Here is a 23,413-nt window from a genome sequence, read left to right as displayed (position 1 = left end):
TTTAAAGCCATCTTTAAAGTAGAAAAGGAAAGAACTATTAAGTCTCTACACCCCCCCCCCTTTTTTTATATAATTGTAAAAATCTGATCAAGATCAGAGTTCCCCTGGCATCTTTTACATTCTCAGTTGTAGCAGCCCAGGACAACGACTTTTCATTCCCACACCACGTACACCCACTTACTAAGCTGTAGAACATCGCTTCAGACAGAACAGGACATTTTGAAAATGGAAAGTGGAAGATGGTCCCAGGTCATATCATTCATTGTCCTGAGGCAGAGATGCTGGGCATCTGTCCATTCTGTGACACAGGTTAGGACTCTGACTCAGAGGAGAGGGCATCCTGGTTATCAGGGTCATGACAGAGTGGCCTTAGTCTTAAGCCAGATGCTGGTGGCACATCCTGGGGAGAACTCATTCAAAGTGCGTCTGCATTCAGAGTCATCTACATTCAGGGATGCCAGCTTGTTTGTACCCTGGAGAGACAGACAACAATCCCAGCTCCCAGCCTGTACAAACAGCTCATTGGAAACCAATGTACCACCGATTAGTCAGTAGCATAAATTCCTAGGTAAAGCATGGCTCAACTGTGTAAGCATGCCAGTTAAAAATAATCAGGTGTGTGTTGCTGTCCTAAATAGAGGACATTTTAGTGCATCTATCAATTAACTTCCTGCTTCTAGTTCTATTGTTAATGATAAACATGCAAGTAGATGCAAATCAAATCAACAAATACTTGCTGGACACATTTCATGTGCCAGGCAATGTGGACAATGCAAAGAAATGTATGTCTAAGCAACTTCAAACTAGTAAGAGACATGAGAAAAAAATTTTTTGATTAAATTAAGGACAAGAAAAGACTTAATAGTCCAGTAAGAGTTGACTCAAAGTACTGGCTGATTACGTTCCAAGTGTATATTAAGGTTCACAAAGATTCTCAGAGTTCCAAATTGCTTCCAGTTAGATAGTGAAGAAAGGAAGGCTTTAAGCAGAAGGCAGGGCTTGAGCTGGGGCATGAATGGGAACTGGCCATGCAGAAGGAGGAGTGAAGGGTGGACCCTGTCATCTGCCATTGTCCTGCTTGACTTGCTTCCTTTGGCCTCCAGTTATGTGACCTGATCCTTCTGTGCCTTGAGCTCCTGATGGAAATAATAATACCTATTTCATAGGGTTATGGTGAAATGTAACACTTAGAATAGAGCTTGGGGCACAGTAAATGGGTAATAAATATCGGCTATTGCTAGTATTTCAAGTTAGGCTACACGTCGTAAGGGAAAATGCAAGAATTATTCAGGCGATGCCACAACCAGTTTGGCTCAGCGGTAGAGCATCGGTCTGCGGACTGAAGGGTCCCGGGTTCGATTCCTGTCAAGGGCATGTACATTGGTTGCGGGCACATCCCCGGTGGGGGGTGTGCAAGAGGCAGCTGGTCGATGTTTCTCTCTCATCGACGTTTCTAGCTCTCTAGCTCTCTCCCTTCCTCTCTGTAAAAAATTAATAAAATATATTATATAAAAAAGAATTATTCAGGCGACAGAAAGAAAAGCAGAATTATGTGTAGTGAAAAGTTTATTCAAGGGAGTTAGCAGGTGTTCAAGCTGGAAATAAAAGTTGAAACTAGGTATGAACTTTAGGGAGTGGAGACTTTCATAACTCTTTTGCAAGTGAATTATATAGCATGGTAAAATGGTTTTTCAGGAAGATGTATCTGGCAGCAATTTATAGGATACATTAAAGAAGACCTAAAGAGAGACCAGTTAAATGCTTATAGGTTGGGAATTTAATTCTTATTAAAAATTGAAATTCTTTTTTAATCCTTATCCAAGGACATACAGAGAAAGAGAGAGAGAGAGGGAGAGAGAAAAGGAGAGAGAGAGAGAGAGAGAGAGAGAGAGAGAGAGAGAGAGAGAGAGAGAGAGAGAGAGAGGGAGAGGAGAGAGAAAGAGAGAGAGAAACATCAATAGGTTGCCTTCCATACGTGTCCTGGGTATGTACCTTGACTGAAAATCAAACCAGCAACCTTTCAGTGCATAAGATGACACTCAACCAACTGAGCTACTCTGGCTGAGCTCTTATTAAAATTCTTATTCATCACAATATATTACACTAATGAATACAATGAAGGTAGTTCCTCAAGGGACAGTTAACAACAGAAACACAAGCAGCTGACCAACAACCAAATCATGGTGCATTCTGCTTTGCCATTCTGAGCACTGGCCTTGGGTGGGGATGGGAGGCTCATCTACAAAGGTGACTGAGACAGGGTTCCTGCCCCGTACTTTGATCATCTCATGGGCCGACGGAAAACTGAGCAGATGCTCTTGGTTCAAAGTCAAAGGGTTTTGTTAGAGATTTGGGAAGGGGTCTTGGGTCCTGGGAAAGAGCAGTCACAGGACCCCAGAGATGGAATCTAACCTAAACCCCGAGGAACGAGGAAAAAGCCCACTTCCTGAAGGGACTCACATGCCCTGCATGGTCTTACTGAGATTGGGGCCTACCAGCACACAAGCACAAAGGTGTGTTTTTTTCCAGTTGCAGAGAAAGTCAAATCCATTCTACAAGTACTTCCTCCATAATGCTTAACTCTCTTCTGGTTCCATGTACCAATTGAGCTATTAGATGTTCCAGGCATAATTTTAAGTATTTTACGTGTATCATTTTAATTAATTCCTGCCAATAATCTTCCAATGAAGAGACTGATAATACTCCTATTTTACTGATGAAGAAAAACTGCCTGCGGTCACAAAGAAATTGGAGAGTCAGAAAGCAAGCCCAGTAGCCTGCTCCCGGAGCCAGTCCTCGGAGCCACCATGCCACACTGCACTGCTTATCTGAAAAGTTCAATGTCTAGATCAGGGATCAACAAACTAAGGCCCACTTGTTGGCTGGCTACTTATTTTGTAAATGAGGTTTTATTGGAACAAAGCCGCTCACGCATTTACGTGTTGTCTATCGTTGTTTCAAGTCTTCAGGGCTGGACTGAGTGGTTGCAACAGAGATCATGGCTTGCAAAGCAGAAAGCATTAACTATCTGGTTCTTTTTTATTTATGTATTGGCGTAGCTTAGTTAATAACATGACATAAATTTCAGGTGTACAACTTTATATCACATCTGTCTATACTATTGAGCTCAGCACCCGAAGTCTAGTCTCCTTCTGCCACCACATATTTGATCTTCTTTACCCCCTTCAGCCTCCCCATCCCCTTTCCCTCTGTTGTTTTACTTATGATTTTGTTTTTGTTTTGTTTTGTTTTTGTTAATTGTCCGGTAAGGGTATTTTTTCTACTGATTTTTAGAGAGAGTGGAAGAGAGTGAGAGAGAGTGAGAGAAACATCGATGTGAGAGAGACACATCGTTGGTTTGCCTCCCACACACACCCTGACTGGGACCGGGGATTGGGCCTACAATTGAGGTAGGTAACCTTGACCTGGAATCAAACCCATGACCCTATAGTCTGTGGGCCTGTGCTCTAACCATTGAGCACCAGTGAGGGCCCTATGAGATTTTTTTTGTTTTGTTAGTTCATATGTTGCTTTTTGTTTTCTATCCCACATATGAGCAAAATCATAGGGTTCTTGCAATCTGGTTCTTTATAGAAAAATCTCCCAAACACTGGCCTGTTTCCTGTAGAACTTTTAGTTAGAAAGGCAATTTTTTGGTACAAGCATGTTGTTTTAGACCTGATTTACTGTTGTAAGCTGCAGTGCAAAGGAGTTAGACACCCTTGTTCTGTCTCTCGGCCCTCATAAGACACAGCTTCCATGAGCTTTTATACTTGACTTCCCTCCTTAAGTGGAACCTGGTTTTGTTTCCGTAAGTGCTAGGTGACTACCTGTTAATTGACCAGTCTTTGGGATCACAGAAGCCACGTCAGGGTATGAGACTAACCAATTTGGAGTAGTCATTCTTTCCAACAAATGAATATGATTCCATGTAGACAATCTACTTAAACCAGCATAGAAATAACAATGGGGGAGAGGTTGGAGTGGGGGGAGGGCTGTATTTGAATCTATGTAATATTTCTTCCCCTGGCCAGGACTAGGATGGAATGAATGAAACACTTGCCTGGGCTACAAAATTTAAGGTGGCACCAAAAAAACCTCAAGTTCTCGAGATACATAATATATTTTAAAAATTCAAGATATCCATGATGAGCCAAATACCAAAATTTTACATGAAGAGAGGACTGGACTCTGCACTTGCCTGACTTGTCCTCCCCTGGTCCCAGCCCTGCTGCTTCTTGACAAAATTTGATACAGTTTAGCACCAACTACGAATTTCAATGGTGCCATGATTCTGCAGTTATAGACTCTGCCTCCCATCTAGTGAAGATTGTAGCAGGAGGAAAGAGACCTGTGGTTAATAGTAGGGAACCCAAAGGTCCCATTCCCCATGGAGCAGATTTTCCGTTACTTTCACTGCACAAAGTATTTCCGGGAGCTCCACCATGCATACTGTGCCAGGGTCCGAAAGGCCACAAAGATGAGCAAGGCTCACTCCCGATCCCACTCCTCCTCTACAGCCTGCAGTCTGGGAGCTAAGAAAGCAAGCTTTTGTGTCTAGGAGGCTGGATGTGAATCCTGGCCCTTCCATGTAGTGGCTGATACTTCTCTTCACAACCTTGATGACCTGAAGTAGCTAGTGGAGATGAAATGAGTGCCTGCCGCTTAGATCGTTGGGAGGACTAATTGGGATTATGCTTGCTGGCCATGTCAGCTGCTACCATCATCATCACCATCTCAGTGGGTGACCAAATGATTCATTCACCTTGTTCCTCACCGATCCAAGTTAGATCGCCCCCATCTGTCACCCACCCACTTGTTCAAGCTGGAACCATTGTTCTTGAATTCTCCTTGAATCCCACCCTACAACTAAACCGTTCTTGGCCCAGCCAGTGTGGCTCGGTGGTGAGCATCGACCTATGAACCAAGAGGTCACAGTTCGATTCCCAAATCAGAACACATGGGCAGGTTGTGGGCCCAGGTTGTGGGCTCCATCCCCAGTGTGGGGTGTGTAGGAGGCAGCTGATCTATGATTCTCTCTCATCATTTATGTTCCTCTCTCCCTCTCCCTTCCTCTCTGAAATTAGTAAAAAAAAAAAAAAAAAAAAAAAAAAAAAAAAGTACTAAAAACAAATCGTTCTTGAATCTCTCCATTGTGGTTCAGGCCCCCAACCCCAGTGCACAGATCCCTCCAGCAGTGTCTTGTCTGATTTTCCGCCTCTGGGCTTATCTCCCTCCAGTTCACTCTCCCTGTGCTGCCAGACTGATATCTTCTACAAAGGACCTCATCCACCCACCAAAATCCTTCAAAGACTTCTTCTTAGTGTGGAATATGGCATCCAAAGACTTGAATGCAATCTTTCTGCATCTGGACTCGCTCACCTCTCCACCCTCATCTCTCATTATGCTACCCCCTCACACTCAGCTCAGCCTGAGCTTAGCTGTCCCCACTGGTCACACTGCCTCTCCCCCTGGTCGTTGCACACAGACTCACCTCTGCCTGCAATGGCCTTCCCTCAGATGCTTCCTGCCACACCCTTGTCCCAGAGGTAGCCTTTGTCCTTCGTGACTTGGCCCAAGCACCACCACCCCCTGAGATTTCTACCCTCTCCCCCTACACGAAACCTGACTCAGGTGCCCTTTCTGTGTTTCCATAATAGCCCAGGTGTGCCTGGCACATATTCCTTTTTTTCCCCTTGGGGCCCCATTTTTCATGTTTTGGATGTTTTAGGAAATAAAAACCCATTGCTACCACCAATCCCCATCACCTTCACCCCACCTCAAAAATCCTTGGGTGAATACAGGGATCCCTCAGGCAAAATGTCATTTGGGGACAGCAGCCAAGGGGGCTGTCCCTCTCTCTAATAAATGGCTCTGGACTCAGGATCCAGTCCCCCCACTGGCTGCAGGAGAGCACAGCAGTGGGGGAGCCAGAACTGGAAGCAGCCAACAAAGGAAATGATACAACGTGTGACTGATGAGAGTTTGATCATGCAGTAAGTCATTTTATTAGCAAATTGAAAATAGCAAATGTTGACAGAGGAGTAGAAAAGACTGCGTACAGGCAGAAAGCTCCACGTGGCCAAACCCAGGCAGGAGTTATTTATTAAAAAGTGGACAGTACAAGCGAAGAAACGATGAGGGTTCCCAGGAGACTCTGACTTTGCCCAGGGAGCATCAGTTCCTTGGCTGCATATTTAATTCATGCTATGTGGTTTGGGCATCTCTGTGCAGAGTGAGAGCAAGGGGAGACCCCAGGAAGACAAAGCCTGGGGCATGAGAAGCGTGAGGGGGAAAGCTCGTGACAGAGGGCTCCAAGGAAAAAGTAGACAGAATGGGGCAAAGAAAAGTCTTACCAGCAGGATAGAGTGTGGCCTCCCTCAGCTGCTGGGCCGAGGTGTATCCCAGCCACTGCCTAGCAGCAGCATTTCTTCTGGCAGCACTGCTGACAGCAGCCCTTCCCACAGCCACAGCCACAGCCACAGGAGCCACAGCCACAGGAGCCACAGCCACAGGAGCCACAGCCACAGGAGCGGCGGCAGCAGCAGACCACGGGGACACTGCAGCAGCCCCCACAGCAGCCACGGCAGCAGGGGCAGCAGCTGGAGCAGCAGCCGACCCTGTAGCACCTGCAGGTGGTGCAGCCACCACAGCCACCACCACAGCCACCACCACAGCCGCCACCACAGCCGCCACCACAGCCACCACCACAGCCACCACAGCGGCCACCACAGCCGCCACAACCACAGCACCCCATGGTGTCAGTAGAGAGGACTCAGGAGAGGCGAGGAGTGATAGTCAGAAGGTGAGGGAGGTCTGATGCCCCTTCTGCTGGGGGAGCCCTTATATACCACCTCTGGCAGTGGGAGAGGGAGGACACATGACCACTTCCTTGTTATTATTTCAGTTTCTTATAGGAAAACATCAGGCTCCTACTGTTTGTTTCTTTACTAGATACCTTTAGTCTTATTAAGTCACATAGTTTCAGTTTAGCTAAATTTAACCCTGTCTCACCCAGTGAAAATATTTAGCAGAGGACCTACCCCTATTTTCAAATACAGCCTCTTTGAAAACAGATGAGCCAGAGAGACCCATCTTCCCATTGACACTTTCCTGGCTCACTAGCTTTTTCTCAGGGACAGTGTGTGCTTCCCCTGACACCGCTCCAGGGAACATTCCTGCGGTCCCTCGGCAGGAGAAGGAGAACACACAAACTTAAATAAAGAAGGTAACTTCCAGCATCGCTATTGGGGCCACGTGTATGTAAACTTGTGGTTATGTCTGCTGCTTTCTCTCTGGGTAGATGCCCTGACTGCAAACGGTGAACTCATTCAGTGAATTGTCAAAATCACCCCACCTGGGACATCCGCAGGCTCCTGCTTCAGCTTAAGGATTGCCTCACCTTTCTGCCTAGTAATTAATTCTTCCTGCATGAGTCACATCTATAGGCCCAGGCTTGATCATAGAGTAGGCAACAAGGCCATTGACATGAGGTTCCAGAGGCCCCAGGAAGCTCCTCTGTCCCTTTTGGGGACTCAGTCATCTAAGGGCTGATTTCTAGAGTATTAGCTCAAGACCCCACTGGCCACAGAGGCTTCCCAAGATTCGTGTGGTAGAATGCTAGTTCTGTTACAGGATACTGAGGAGCTAGGCAAATTCCAGGACAAGAGGAATAGGGAAACCGAGACAAGAAAATTTAACTAGAAGAAAATTAAACAACAGTTTGGGCAGCTTGCAGCTTGTTTGCAGTCAAATCTTATCTTACCCAACCAAGGACTCTTGAGAACAAATGGCTATTACCTCTCAAACCAAAGAATGCAGGCAAGAAAGGGGAGTTTCACTGCCTCTTCTCCCTCACCATAGAAAGCATGGTATAAATCACCCTGGAACTGCTAAGGCAGGAGAGGGGAAGGGGGAAGGGAAGAGGGAGAGATCTCTCTCAAAGAAGTCAGCCGTTAGGGGGACATAGGAGGGAAGAGGGAGTGTTCACTTCATTGTTTAAACAGAGAAGCCCGCCGTCTCAGGATTTGTCAAGATAAAATCGCCAAATATTTCTCATAAATTCTGGGAAAGCTGTAACAGAGCAAAAGGAAGACCTTGAGAGTTAATCTGTACCGAGATATTGGGCAGAGGAGTTTTAAAGCCTACAGACAGAAGGGTATGTATCCTCTTGAACCCCTACCAGGCTAAATTCTCAGGTTAGCCAAGAAGCCCATCTGTGCTCTAGGCCAGATGAAGTTTAATAGATTTGCTTGCCTTGCTTCTTTAATAAACTTACTTGTTTTACTTTTTAATAAATTGGCTTTACTATAATGCACTTGTTTGGAGTCACTCATTTGAATTTTTTCCTACAAGAACCAAGGAGGGGACTGTCCAGTAACATCTTTTCTGGTGCTGATGACAGTTTCTTGGGATATTAAAGCACGCAACACCACAAAATGATTCAAATATGCTTGAAAGTAAGCCATATAAATAAAGCTAAACAGTCTTTTGACTCTAAATCTTCTTAGAGGCTTTGATTGGTCACGATCCTGTGACTCACAAGGAGTCAAACCTACTAGACCACAGAACTTACTTTCACTCAGTCAGGTGAGAGATCAGATTTTGATGATGGGTTTAGAAAAGCACATTAACACATTCAGGAACAGAAATAGAAAGGAGCAGTGGTTCTCAAAAACATCCATATAATTGAAGAACTCAATGACTACACTCAGTAGGTTTAGAAATTGGAAAAATTAATCTACACTTTGTGGTATATCCTATAGTTTTAGAAACTTAATCACTTACTTTTAGACAGGAGTACTTCTAAATAGGGCAAAGGATGGCCTATGGACTGTTTTCTTTATGAGGACTCTGGGTATAGAAAACTCATGCCTTCCATTGTTGGCCTTTCCCAATGCACGATCCCTCTAGTACTTACTAGTAATGTCTTCTGTAGGTACAACAGCAATCTTCCCTGCTTTCATGTTTCCTCTTGTCCACTGTAGACCCAAGAGTGAAATCTAGGAGTCTGGTCATCAAAACTATAGACTTCAGGACAGTCTTCAATAATTTTCTTGTAATAGCAAACAATCCTAATTTTTTTAGCTTTATTTTGCATTATTCAGTCACTTTTCTTATGTTTGTCTTCAGTATTTCTTTCCATATGTTTTCTTAGAGCTATGAGCTGATGTTTACTACTTTGAAAGGCCCAACTGATTTCTGACAAAGGAGAAAAAGCAATTCAATGGACGAAGAATAATCTTTCAACAGATGATGTTAGAACAATGGCACATCCATGCAAAAAATCTTAACCTAAACCTTACACCAAAATGGCTACTGAACAAATGAAAGGAAGATCATTCAGAGACTCGATTACCCCCTCACCTGTGAGAGCACCTGCCTTTTTACATGGTCTGACTGGTATGTGCCTTTTTATAAGACTCTGAAGTTCTGGAGGGCAGGAACCACGTGGCTTTGATTTTGAACTCCGAGGTCCTTTCACAGTATAAGGCATCAATTAATATTTGATGAATGAATGACTTCACCCTCTTTCCAGGGGATGGCAGCAGGTGGTCACATCATCAAGAATCAATTTAAGGCCATTTACAAGGCCAGAGAGGTTGGGTTTTGAACAGTGTCTGTGTGAGGCGTGTGGGTCACACAGAGATCTGACCCTTCTTTTCTCGGGTAGAGTATGCAATTCAGCTGCATCATTAGGCTTCGGGCCAAAGACATTCTTCACAGAAAACTCACCAAGCAGAGAAGCAAAGCAGTAAACCCAAAGTACAACGTGTCTTCCAGGAACATTTTAAATGGAAACATTTTTAAAAATGCACGTCATCTAAAACAGCAGGGGCGGGGGGGTTAGGGGGGGGGGGGGGCGGATGCTCCATAATAATACAGGGAAGTTCATTTAAAATAAAATCAATGGTTTTCATAAAGGATACCCAGGTGACCTCTGAGGTCAGTCTTCCAAGCTTCTGGAGGTCACCAGAGCAGGTGATGAAAACTCAGAAAATAACGTCCTCTTGAAAGCAAAATTTTCGTGTGTTTTTTAAGATTGAGCTGGTACTTTTTTTAAAAAGTCATAAAAATAATCACCCAATCCATCTAGAGTTCATTTTTTCTTTTGCTATTGTGGTTTTTGTTGCTTGTTAAAAAAAAAAAAAAAAAAAAAAAAAAAAAAAAAGTGTAATTGGATATAAGCAAAATTGAGCTACCAAAAAACTAAAATTCAGGCCAAATAGTTGGGCAATAAAAAGAAAACCTTTGGAATGAGGTATCTAACATGTCTAATCTATGGTGATATTTCATGAGACCACTCAACGTGCTTCCACAGGCTGGATATTCAGCCTCCAGAGACACCTACCTGCCCCCATCTCCCACCCAGATTCCACCTGCACTAGCCCAGCGGGCAGCACCTTTGTTTCCTTCAATCACCAGCCTCTTGATCCTGGAGTAAGACATTTTGCCAGCAGGACCAAGGCAAGAACAAAGAGACACATCTATTTCCTGAACCTAAGGCCTTCAAAATAGAGTTTGACTACTTTTTTAGGGAGCATATTAATGAATATTCTTTTTCCTTTGAGTTGCTCTGACACAGAACAGAATCAAGAGTTAGAAACAATGAGACATGGAAAGGAACAGAAAACAGGTGTCAGGAAACATTTGCTCACCTACCAGGAGCCAGTCCTCATCAAACACTTCTCCATGGGAGTCATGGGACATAGGGCTGAGCATTTTTATCCAGAAATAACCAGATCTGTAATCGTTTATAAGACTGTGGGAATATAGTGTGGGAGGCTGTAATTGCCACAGGCAGATCTACGAAGCCTTTGAACTTGAGGTGTTGTAAGGTTGATGAGCTAGGATGGGTCATGAGGACGTGAGAGGGGGGAGATGTCCACCGGAGTTCACATAGGTAATTGAAGGGATAACATATAGCAAAATGTTAAGGGCAAGTGACCTGTATCACTATCTTTTTCTTAGCTCAGAAGTTGATGCCTTGAAACAAGCATCAAATGGGAATGGGGGACAGCGCCCTCTGGTCTTGACCATATCACTGTGCACCTGTCTGCATGTCAATAAGTCACTAGCCCTCTTTAAGCAGCCATTTCTTCCCTTTGTAAACATTGAGCTCAGATTCTGCCAAGGGTCCCTTCCAGCTCCTAAATTCTTTGGAGTTCAGTGATAATAAAGAACGGTCCATTTTAACTAAAATGTATTCCCAGATATATGCTTATTAAGCAAAGTACCCATTTGTCTACTGAAAGCAGGAGTTATTTTTATTTGGTCTGGATTGAAGATTTCATTATTACTAACTTGATGTGTACAACTAATGTGAAGTGATTTCAATCAAATTTACTTTCATGATGAGGGTTAAGCAGATAATGCTAGAATTGTAATTTACATTAATATAAGGATATAGAACCACATCCTATTCTTAAAATTGGACCAATTATAAAAGAAATATAGACTCGGAACACATAAAAGCTCAAAAAAAAAAAAAAAAGCCATGATGACAATAATGAGGACATAAATCATTGCCACTTAGGGCATACACCAATCACATTTAATTTTGAAGACAATCTTGAAAGATACCATGTTCCCCTTTATACAAATGGAAAAACTAACATCCAGGGAGATTAGACAAGTGCCACATGTGTGAGGCTTTGGAGCTGGAATGGGAATCCAGACTTGAAATCCTACCGCCAATGCTCCTGTTGCTGCCTTTTAGCACCAGAGGTTGCGCCTGGCAGGTTGCTGGGTAAACAGGGAAAATACGGGCTGGGATGACTAGATGCCCGGGTATGTTTTAGTGTAACTTCTAGCATTGTTCCTTCTTCCTGGATAAGTAAAACCAATTTATCAGAAAATACTTGGAGGACAACTAAACTCTTCTCTCGATTTGAGCAGTATCGGCTTTTTATCTCTTTAAAAAATATCAGGTTCTAATGGAATGGGAGTGGGGGGAGGGTGATTTTCAAATTGTTCCTTGGTTACTCCACCCCTTGCTTTTCTCCCTGACACCTGTATCTTCTCTTCTTTCCCTATGTCCCTCATCTCAACCCATACATGGCATGACAAAAGTAGATTCTTTCGTTGCAAAAACATCCATCTGGGGTCTTCCCCCTTTATCATGGCATCACATGTGAACTCTTAGGATAATCATCAATAAGTGCTGGAACATAACTAGTGATGGCTGCTCAGCACAATGTCACTTGAGCAAGTGGGTAACATTTGGCAAGTGGCTGATGGCAAAGCCATTTGGCAAGGTAGGCAGCTGATGCACCCGGAAGCAGGGCAGCACCTCCCCACTGGGTAATGAGTCATAGGACCCAATTTATCACCCCAGGAAGTGAGTCAAGGAATTCAATTTAGAATATGTATTTCATTCATTTTGGTTAAATTACCCAAAAGAAAGAAAAAAGTGCCTGCTACTTGCCAGCACTGGTTTAACGTCAGGGATTCGGATGAAGTCTCCATAGCCCAGAACGGCAGAGGAAATATTGGGATAACTTAACTCATGCTCAGTCCTTTTATTGTTGCATTTTAAGATATCATTCACATACCATAGGATTTACCTTTTTAAAGTGTACAATTCAGTGGGTTTTAGTATGTTTACAAAATTACTTAATTCTAGAACATTTTTATTGCCTTCAAAAGAAACCCAGTATCTACTAATGGTCATTTCCTAGTCCTCCTCACCACCATCTCTCCCCTTCTCCTCCTGGAAACCATTAATCTATTTTGTCTCTGGATTTGCCTGTTTTGGATATTCCGTACAAATGGAATTATATATGAGGCCTTTTATATCTGGCTTATTTAACTTTACATAGTGTTTTTAAGGTTCATCCGTTACACCATGAATCAGCACTTCATTCCTTTTTCGTGGCTTAATATTATTCCACTGTATGGCTATACCACATTTTATCCATTTACCAGTTAATGGATGGATGGTGGTTTACACTTTCTGCTATTGGGAATAATGGTATAAACATTGGCATACAACTTTTTGTATAGACATATTATTTCTCTTCAGCATACACCTAGCAGTGGAATTGCTGGGTCACATGGTAACTACTAGTATGTTGAACTTTTTGAGCATCTGCTAAAGTGTTTTCCAAAACAACAGTATCATTTTCTCTTTTTAAATATATTTTTTATTTCAGAGAGGAAGGGGAGGAAGAGAGAGAAACATCAATGACAAAGAATCACTGATTGGCTGCCTCCTGCACGGCCCACACTGGGGATTGAGTGCACAAAACAGGCATGCACTCTGACTGGGAATAGAACTGACCTCCTGACTCATAGGTTGACGCTCAACCACTGAGCCAGTCAGACTGCACCATTTTCAATTCCCACCAGCAGTGTGAAGGATCCAATTTCTCCACATCCTCTCTAACACTTGTTATTGTCCATCTTTATTGGAGCCATCTCAGTAAGTACTTTAAAGCTGACATCATGCTACGCTGCAAGAGATCACAGTACTTGCTGTTGTTTGAGCTTCCGAGATAGCTTCATAACCTCAACTTCTAATTCCCATGTTGACACAGAACACTCTCTGGTATTTTTTTTAAAAAAACTTTTTTATATGTATATATTTTATTGTTTTTTTACAGAGAGGAAGGGAGAGAGATAGCCAGAAACGTCGATGAGAGAGAAACATCAGATATATTCCTACAGCATGACATAACATAATTTTCGCTGTAAGTTGGAACCCACCTCCATAAGCACCTACATCACTCACATGGAGCACATACACAGCAGTAATGAAGTGAAAGAGTAAAAAAAAAAAATAAAAAAAAATTAAAGATAATTCCTGACCTTTATTTATGGTAAAAAAAAAAACAACAAAAAAAACAAACATAAAGCACATATGTACATACATCAAAATGACGGAACTTTTTTTTTTGTAATAAATGAGAGATGGCCACTCTAACCACAAAATGACATATGTCAAGTCCAACATAACCAGAGGACTGTCTGTATGGAGAAAGTAACAAAATCAGACAATTTCAGATAGAAAGGCTGAGTAGTATTTTAACTTCTACTAATGATGGTGAAACAAGTTTTTTTAAATCCAAACTCTGCTGGAACCAGGAGCTTCAAAGTAGTAATCTTCTATAATGAAAGGATAATATGCTAATTAGACCAGACATCTTCCGGATGTCATTCCGGAGTCCTTCCTGATGAAGCTGGGGCAGAGGGAAGCCAGCTGGGAATCTGGTGCCCGTGGGCGACTTGAGGAAAGCCAGCCCGGGTCATGGGTGCCAGAGGGAAGCCAGTGACAGCAGCTGGGGGAAGAAAGGCCTACTCTTCCAAAAATTTTCGTGCATCAGAGCTCTACTAAAATATAAAAAGAGAGAACTTTAAAGTCAGCCACTTGGCTGAATAATCTTGGCCAAGTAAGCAACTAAATGCCTATTTTTCTGTGACAAATACTGCCTGGAAGCAGTAGTATAAATGACATTAAATGACAAATTGTATGACGTGCTCCTGCATTAAGACTGATCTTCATAAATCTTGGCACATTAATACAACTTCCAAGACATACACTGCTGACTAAAAGTGTCTCATTCTTCCTCTGACTACTCAGAAATTTCTCTGGTTCCGGATTCTTAGACTTCATGTGCTAAGATATCTTTTCTATTAATAATTAATTAGAGAAGATATTATTCCTCGTAAAACAAATTATTATACTCCAGGAAGCAAATCCTGTCCTTGACTAATGATAAATACATTTAGAGAAACTCCCTGAACTTTAATCTTGTAAAAAATGAAAAGAACTTTTCCATTTTTACCAGAGGCTTTTCTAAGGCAAAGATAACTAATTTTGAAGAAATAATGAATACTGTGCAAATATTTTGGCACAGTAAATTTGTATTTTTTCTTCTTAAAAATATGGTACATTCTGCCTGACCCCGTCTGGCTCAGTGGTTGAATGTCAACCCAAGAACCAGGTGGTCACGGTTCAATTCTTGGTCAAGACACACGCCCATGGTTTTGGGCTTGATCCTTAGTGTGGGGTGTGCAGGAGGCAGCTGATTGAGTCTCATCATTTATGTTTCTCTCTCCCTTCCTCTCTCTGAAATCAATTTTAAAAAATATATTTTAAAATTATATATTCTAAGATAACATATATAAGGCACAATACCAACAAGTAGTAAGCAGAGCCCCAAATTGGACATTTAGAAACTCCAAGAGTCATGGGTAGGAGCAATGGCAAAATCAACATGCAAAACAAATGTGACTAAATGCCAGAAAGCATAAGATTTTTCCAAATATTTTAAGGTACTCAAGAGATTTTTTTTCTTCTTCAGATGAAACAATTTCCTAAGTGGAAGTGCAAGTTCATACTTAAAACAGCTGGTGAGCCTCAAAATAGAATGTCTTATTTTATTGAGTTTCCCATCAGGCAGAATCAAGACTAATCTTCATATATATTATACATATTTATATTGTAACAATATTTTCAGTACAAAAAAATCTATAAACAAATGTTCTTCAAAAGGAACATTCACATAATGAAACATTGGAGCCATTAAAATAATGAGTTAGAACTGGATGTGATAATACAGATAAATAACCAAGTTAAAAAGAACCAACATACAAAACTGTACATCTGAATTAAGGGGGGAATGAGAGGCATATATATGTATACATCAGGATTAAATAACATTTCTGAAAGACTATACAAGATAAAATATTCCTCAGGGGTATGGGAATAAGATCACAGAAAGGAGACACTTTACTTCATACATTTTGTATATTGCATGATTTTTAAAAATTGTAAGCATGTATTACTTTAATATTATTTAAAAAAAACTTAAAAGTATTTAAAAAGCCTGACTGTACCCATGGTCTTCTATGAAACAGTTTACAGTCCTTTGCTGCCTTTTACTTAATGACATTTAGTGAAAATTAGAAGGTGTCTGCATCCTCTGTCCCTCAAGATTGAGGGGGAATTTTGAGAATTTAGTTTAAATATTGCTTAAACTACAACTTGGGTAACATCTACTCAAAATTCCAAAGAACCAATTAAAAAAACAAACAACAAAAAACACCAATGGGCACTTAAATTCCAACTGAAGTATTTTACCAAACATCACTTTTCCTTTATGTGAAATCCTGAGTAACATCCTTTTGTCATTCAACTCCAAGGTTCTGTGAGTTGGACAAGCAGATTTCAAAAATTTATTTAAAGATATGTTAAATTCTTATCCATTGACATAAAATAAGCAGAATGCACAGAGGTTACCAGATTTAAAAGAAAATGTATTGTTGGAAAAATCCTTCACTGAAAAATATCGTAAATTCAACTACTTCAGGACTGGCCCCCAAATCAGAAGAGGAAGCATAAGAGCCCTTTTATGTCAAGTTGGATTTGCAATTGAATGGCCTTAAAATTCATTTGAATGTTTGAGGGTAAGAACCCTGGGAGTGGTAGGCTAGTGGCCCACTTAAGAGCACATCTTCCCTTAAAACTATTCAAATTCCAAGTTTTTAAAATACTGTTGAACAAAACTCAAATGTAGACAGAATTCAGAGTATATGCCATGAATGTACAACCCCTGCAGCACTATAACTGAACTTTTAAAAACCAAGGTTTCACAATACTTATTTTCAGATTAAATGCCTCAGACCCAGTTTGCTTCTAGAAATGAATTAGTGTTCAAATCTTGCTGAACAATACAAGACTCTTCCAATACTGGATACAATCAGCAAATAACCAATAAATTTAATGAGTGTGTTGTCAAATTATATGTCAGTGTGTGCTAGTGCTGGATTGCAAAAGCTTAGGAGAGTTGCTAGTATTATATATTACCTCTTTCTAACTCCAAGTTTAATACCAGACTGGCAGGTGAAATCAGCCATGGTGACAATATTTATACCACGAGTATCAATCAGTAACACTACAACACAGGGCATTTTTCCACCAGAAGCAGTTGCTAAATATTCACCAGTAAAACATTCAATTACATATTGGCCATATATTTGCTTGTCCAAATACATTACATAAAAATTTTATTGACATTATGACATTTTAAAAGATGCAAAGAAGATTTTAACTAATGAGGATGCAACAGGCTAACTTAATACAAATGTGAGGAACATATCTTACAAATTTAAAAGCTGGGGAACAAACTATCAATAAAGTTGTTTCACAAATTGTGATACTTTAAAGATCTCTTTAAAACATGTTCCACTAATTACCCTATTAATTTACTTGTAAAGTTTAAATAAGCCCTTAAAGAATAAACTGTACTGATTTTATCAACTTATAAATGGAACCCAAATTAAACTAAGTTTTATTAGATATGTAGGATATGCAAACCCTCAGGATTGGGAAATATTTTTTAAAATCTTACACATAAGCATGATAGCACTTTTAAAAATATATTCTTACTTCAGAGAGGGAGGGAGACAGACAGAAATATCAATGAGAGAGAATCATTGATCGGCTGCCTCCTGCATGCTCCCTACTGGGAATTGAGCCTACAACTGGACATGTGCCCTGACTGGGATTCAAACAGGAGTGAACTCCTGCCCTAAATAGTTTGGCTCAGTGGATAGAGCATCATCCTGCACACTCGAGTGTCCTAGATTCTATTCCTATCAAGGGCATGTACCTTGCTTGTGGGCACATACCCAGTAGAGTATGCAGGAAGCAGCTGATCAATGTTTCTCTCTCATTGATGTTTCTAGCTCTCTATCCCTCTCCCTTCCTCTCTGTAAAAAATCAATATATATTTTTTAAAAAATTAAAAAAAAAAAAGTAGTTAACTCCTGATGCTCAATCATTGAACATACCGGCTGGGCTTAACATTTGCAACTTCAATAGGAATTTTCATTTTTCCCACCAACTAAGTAAAAAAAGACCAAAAAACCCCCCAAAACAACCCATAGAAGTTCAGAGGGTGCTATGCTTTCAATGACATCCTGTTGTCCCAAAAATATACATTTCAAGTGTAGTGCAGTGGTTTTCAAAGACTGGTCTGAGGACCCTTGAGGGTACCCAAAACACAAGATCCAAACGATTTTCATAACAGTACCAAAATGTTGTCTCTGCTTCACCCATGATCTTGCAGTTCACAGAGGAGTTTCCAGCATCCATATGCCACGTGATAGAAAAAGAATCACAATGAGACTCCGCTGTCTCTCTCAGTCCAGATATTTAAAAGATGAGCAAAACAGAATGTTCCCATTAACTGTTTTTGGATAACACTTATTTTTATGGTATTTATGTTAACATGTAATGGATTATTGTTATATTTAAATAAACATAGTTCTTAAATGACTTAGTATTAATTTCTAATACAGTAAATTCTGACCAACACGTTATATAAACAAAAGATCTTTGGGGGTTATGGTCTTGAGACCCAGTTTCTCAAAACTGTTTGGAAATGGTAAAAAAGCATCCATTTTACTAATTTCTAGGAACTGTATGCAGCAAAGACAATGTGCACTGGGGGAAGGGTCAACTCACAAGTAAACCACTGATATGTTCCTTCAAATTTAGAGAAATTATTTGAACAAATAAAGTAATTATCTCTATTTTGCACAAAAATGAAAATACAGCATGCCTTTAAACGTAACCAAGTTCGCCACCCTAAAATAAAATAAAATTTTCTTTCCTGAGTAAAGATAGGAGATGATGATCTGATTCAACCAGGAAGCCAGAAAACTAGATGATTTTCAGCCTTGTCACCTCAAGAGTTTTCTCCTCTTCAGTTCTCTGTGTTCCCTCCATGAAAAAATGGCTGGAGGGAGACCCCACAAATGTAGAGACAATTCTGGTGGTCTATCGAAACCAGATGCAAACCTGAATAGGAAAGTCTAAATGAAGTTGACTTAAATCTACTATAAATCTGGACCACTTCTTAAACTAAGTATTTAATTTTATAAGCATTCATTTCAAGTCAATGAAAGTTCCAATTTAATTACAAAATTCAGAATTTACTCAGAAGAAATAGTCTTTAAAATTATTTTCATAATAACTGTTTAATTTACTTATTTCTTAGATGGAAAGCTGGAAGGTTATTTGGGAAATGCCTACAATTATATATTATAACTTTGTACATGTGGATTGATGGGGACCCAATACAATCTAAAACAGAGACATTCAAAGACATTTCTTTAGTGTTCACTCCATGAAAAGGTGGAGGAAGCCCCCACAAATGTAGAGACATTTCAAGTATACACCAACACACACCACAACCGTTGCAGCATTCATTTAATTCTAAAAGAAGAGGCATACTGCTCAGAAAAGGGGCAGAGATCTCCCAGTCTTCTTATCAAATGGGTCAGGTAAACCACACATTCAGCTAGATATGCAACAAACAGCAATGTTTTAACAAGTCTAAAACACTACACAAGTTGAGTATAGTAGGATAACTCATGTAGCCACCACTGAAAAAGGTATTCAACATGAATAAAATGTTTGAGGGAACAGATGTTCACCTCTTTTAATACCAAAGCTTTTAAAAAAAATGTCTAATCATAAGATAAAACTTTATAAACACGTTACCCATTTGTATATGTAATTTCAGCTTTTCTTGATGACAGAGTGTCAGCGAAATAGACAATTATTAGAAGATGATGTGATTTAGTGATCTAGGCTGGGCTGGCTGCCCCTACACTAAAAAGTCTTCAAGAGTATTCTCTTCATAGTTTTTTTCTATCTCCTTAGTTCTGAGCAACAGCTCTGAACTGCTAATTTGTTACGGGCTGGGAAACCAAATTATCAGTAAAGACTCCATTACAAGTAGGTTGCTCAAAGGCACTAAAATAAAAGTTGATTCCAAGTTTCCCAGTTGTGTTGTTTTCATGAGACTGCCAGATTATCTCTGGATGAATGAGGCATTGCTGCACATAAATATTTAAACAAGTTCATTTGAATATTAACAAAAAGCTATAACTAAACATTAGTATCATTGCCCTTTTAAACAAAGTATTCTATAACTTCAAGGTAATACTGGGTTCCAGTTTCTTTATCCCCCCCAGAGATGAACATAAACAAATGTCCTATTAATAATATCAGTTTGTCTAAACAGAAAACCAATCTGAGGTGCAATCATGTCACAGTTAATGCATGTCTGCTTCCAATACATTCAAAGACAGTATTTTTAAAATCAATATTTAAAATAGGCCTTTTGAAGTCTAAGAATTCAAGATACTTTAAAAAATTTGTAAATACACATACATGCAAATTCCTCATATTTACAAATTTCACAAAATTAAGAAGTTGCAAAGAAATTAGAAGGATTATGGTGAATCTGACAAGCTACATGTAAATGCTTTACCACTGACATATTCCTGAATATAGCAGTCATAGTAGTTTTAGTACATTTTCTACATGGCCTTTTTATAAAATTTTCTCTTTTAGACATAAAAGCTAGTCACTAGAAGTCTTCTGAAATCCTAATTTAAGAATTCAAGATGTTCTCAATTCACTACTCACATTTAAGGCCACTTTGGTAAAGGCATTGCAGCAAGAACACAAAAACAATAGCATATTTTCTAATATTTATTTTTTTCACCTGCAAACTGTAGCAAAACATGATCAGCTTTATTATGCAGACAGGTATCCTTCTACATTTTTAAAGAATTTAGGCATGTATAAATAGAAGAGCTCTTTAGGAGGGAAAAATTCAAGACTGAATAAAACCTTCCAATTATGACTTTGTAACTTTCCAGTAGCAATGGTTAAAATGATTTCAGGTCATTCATTCCGAGGTACATGACAGCACCTTAAAAGTGGCTGATCTATTTCCCCAGTAACATTTTCCACATAACAATGTGTTAAAAGTTACAAATACTGATATGCACAAATAGCTAAATTCTAAGAAAAATATGTACAGTACTGCAGCATAATGAATGTGGTATCTGCAATAACTTAATATTAGCCAATTTTTAATATACATGATACCGCTACCTTTTTCTGCCAATTCACAGGTTAAAAGTTGTTACTGGAGCCCTCTGTTTTGCACATATTACCTGGTGTTTAATACACAATGCAGGCTTTTTAAAGACTTCTCTTGTGTTTAAAGCTAAGATCAGTGAAACAAGACAACAGTGCAAGAGGCGGAAAGATGTAATGTGACCATGTAAAAGTTCTTTCCAGTAAAATGTCTATATAAGGCTATAAGAAAGGATTGGTTGATGAGCTTCCTGTTGGAAATTGTCCTGTCGGTGCACCAGTCTAAAGGAAACATAAAACAAAATAAATAAACAGACAAAAGTGGTATGAGATGAAAATATTAAAGAGTATTTAGATTAGGTTTAATTATTGGCAATCACATTTATTACTCTTAGCAATATACTATAATAAAATGATTAGGTATTAGGCACTGTGTTGTGCCTTTTATATATAATTATTTCATGTAATTCTCAAAATGGACTTGACTCTAAAAAAATGCATTTATGATTCAAACTAAATCTGACTCCAAGACCCCTTTCCACAATGTTTACTATGTCTACAGCTGCTCATAAAGTGTTCCTTTTGCAAGAAAGCAGACAAATTTCATGTTATAAAATAGCTTATTTACTGTCAATTCTTTTATTTCAACTGATGAATGTTTTTTGAGTCACAAAGGTATCTTGCATAGTGGCTCCCTCAATGTGTACACTCTTGCAATGTCTTATCAATACAGTAGCAAACAGCATCCAAGAGGAGACACATCCTGCTTTTCCTAATTTGAAAATAATACGCAACAACTTACAAAGTGCTTAAAATTGCACCTCACTTACCATAAAAGGATTACTAGATACTCCAGCAGCTGCAACTTGACCAAAAGGGGTTACCATTGGCTTTGTTTGTCCAAATGCTGCAAAACCTGCACCTTGTAAAAACGGAACCACCAATTATAACCCATTCCATCTTTGAGAGATAATCTGATGTTTATAAAGCCAATGTGTTTCAGAGAAACTCCTACCAGAGCAACAATAAAATATCAATGTTAAATTGTTAGGTCTTATGCTCTTTCAAAACCAGAAATAAACTTTCTGTGGCATATCTTTTTTTTTTTTTTTTTAACATGTTTATTTTACAGAGAGGAAGGGGAGAGATAGAGAGCTAGAAACCTCAATGAGAGAGAAACATTGACCAGCTGCCTCCTGCACACCCCCTACCGGGATGTGCCCGCAACCAATGTGCATGCCCTTGAACAGAATCGAACCTGGGACCTTTCAGTCCGCAGACCGATGCTCTACCACTGAGCCAAACCGGTTTCAGCATCTGTGGCATATCTTAAAGAGCTTTTATATAGTCCCCAGAAATAGTTAATTCCAATTTGTCTCAGGTACCTAACCTACTGACATTCAAAGGATTTAATAAATAGATGAGCACTGATGGTGACTATTTGAGAGGGGCTGTAAGACCACACAGCAGTTTCTAAGTAAACATCATAGTATTCCTTAGGAACATTTCATCATTAAGGCTGTCACAGACCCTATTTCCAAATTTTTAGTTAAGCACAACTTTAGAAAAGAATATCAATAATTTTAGGATAATCTTCAAATCTATGGAATTCAAACTTTAGCCATAAACAAAATCGAGTAGGGATGAGCAGGGGGGCAAAGGGGGGACGACCACACAAACCAGTCTCTATTGAATTTTCCTGAAAACAAGTAAATATTTCTAACCATAATATATACTGTTGCCTATTTATTACTCTACGTCACCACCACCCACCAAAAAAACCTTAAACAAAATAGCACAATTTTCTGATGCAAAACAAAAACACTCAGAGATCAACCAAAGGACTTGTATGCTTGCATATAAACATAAGCAATGGACACAGACTGGGGGTGGCCAGGGAGAGGTCAATTGGGGGTTGGGGGGAAGGAGACTTTGTAATACATTAAACAATAAAGAATTTAAAAACAAAAACACTCCAACCCAGCTGGCATGGCTCAGTTATTGAGCATCGACCTATGAACCAGGAAATTATGGTTCAATTCCTGGTGAGGGCACAAGCCTGGGTTGCAGGCTTGATCCCCAGTGTGGGGGTGCAGGAGGCAGCCAATCAATGATCCTCTCTCATCACTAATGTTTCTCTCTCTCTCTTCCGCTCCCGTCCTCTCTGAAATTAAAAAAATATATATATTAAAACAACAACAAAAAACAAAAAATACTCTAGCTCTAGACAGTTTGGCTCAGTGGATAGAGAATTGGCCTGTGGACTGAAGGGTCCCAGGTTCGATTCCAGCCAAGAGCACATGCCCAGATTGTGGGCTCCATCCCCAGTTAGGAGAGTGCAGGAGCAGCTGATCAATGATTCCCTCTCATCATTGATGTTTTTATCCCTTTCTCCCTCTCCCTTCTTCTCTGAAATCAATAAAAATATATTTAAAACAAACAAAAAAAAAATACTCTATGTCCTTAAAGTTTCTTTTTAAAATCAAGAGATGTACTAGAACACAGATA

The 23,413-nt window shown here is 39.9% G+C and overlaps 1 protein-coding gene across 13 annotated transcripts in view; it reads right to left on the bottom strand.

Annotated features, from left to right (window-relative positions):
• Positions 1-20,499: 20,499 nt before the first annotated feature.
• AGFG1 (ArfGAP with FG repeats 1) overlaps positions 20,500-23,413 on the bottom strand; it is a 65,800-nt gene continuing 62,886 nt past the window's right edge. For 10 of the 13 annotated variants that reach the window (XM_036420980.2, XM_036420987.2, XM_036420982.2 and 7 more), the window contains 2 exons: positions 21,736-21,827; positions 20,500-21,187 (listed from right to left, as the gene is read on the bottom strand). In XM_036420980.2, the coding sequence (XP_036276873.1) occupies positions 21,128-21,187; positions 21,736-21,827 (152 nt within the window). In that variant the 3' untranslated portion in view covers positions 20,500-21,127. The remainder of the gene's footprint in view (positions 21,188-21,735; positions 21,828-23,413) is intronic. The other 3 variants (XM_036420981.2, XM_036420983.2, XM_036420986.2) reach the window with 1 other exon arrangement.

This window comes from Pipistrellus kuhlii, unplaced genomic scaffold, assembly GCF_014108245.1.
Source record: "Pipistrellus kuhlii isolate mPipKuh1 unplaced genomic scaffold, mPipKuh1.p scaffold_m20_p_7, whole genome shotgun sequence".
In the NCBI taxonomy this organism is placed as follows: Eukaryota; Metazoa; Chordata; class Mammalia; order Chiroptera; family Vespertilionidae; genus Pipistrellus; species Pipistrellus kuhlii.
This window is presented reverse-complemented; position numbering and strand designations above follow the sequence as displayed.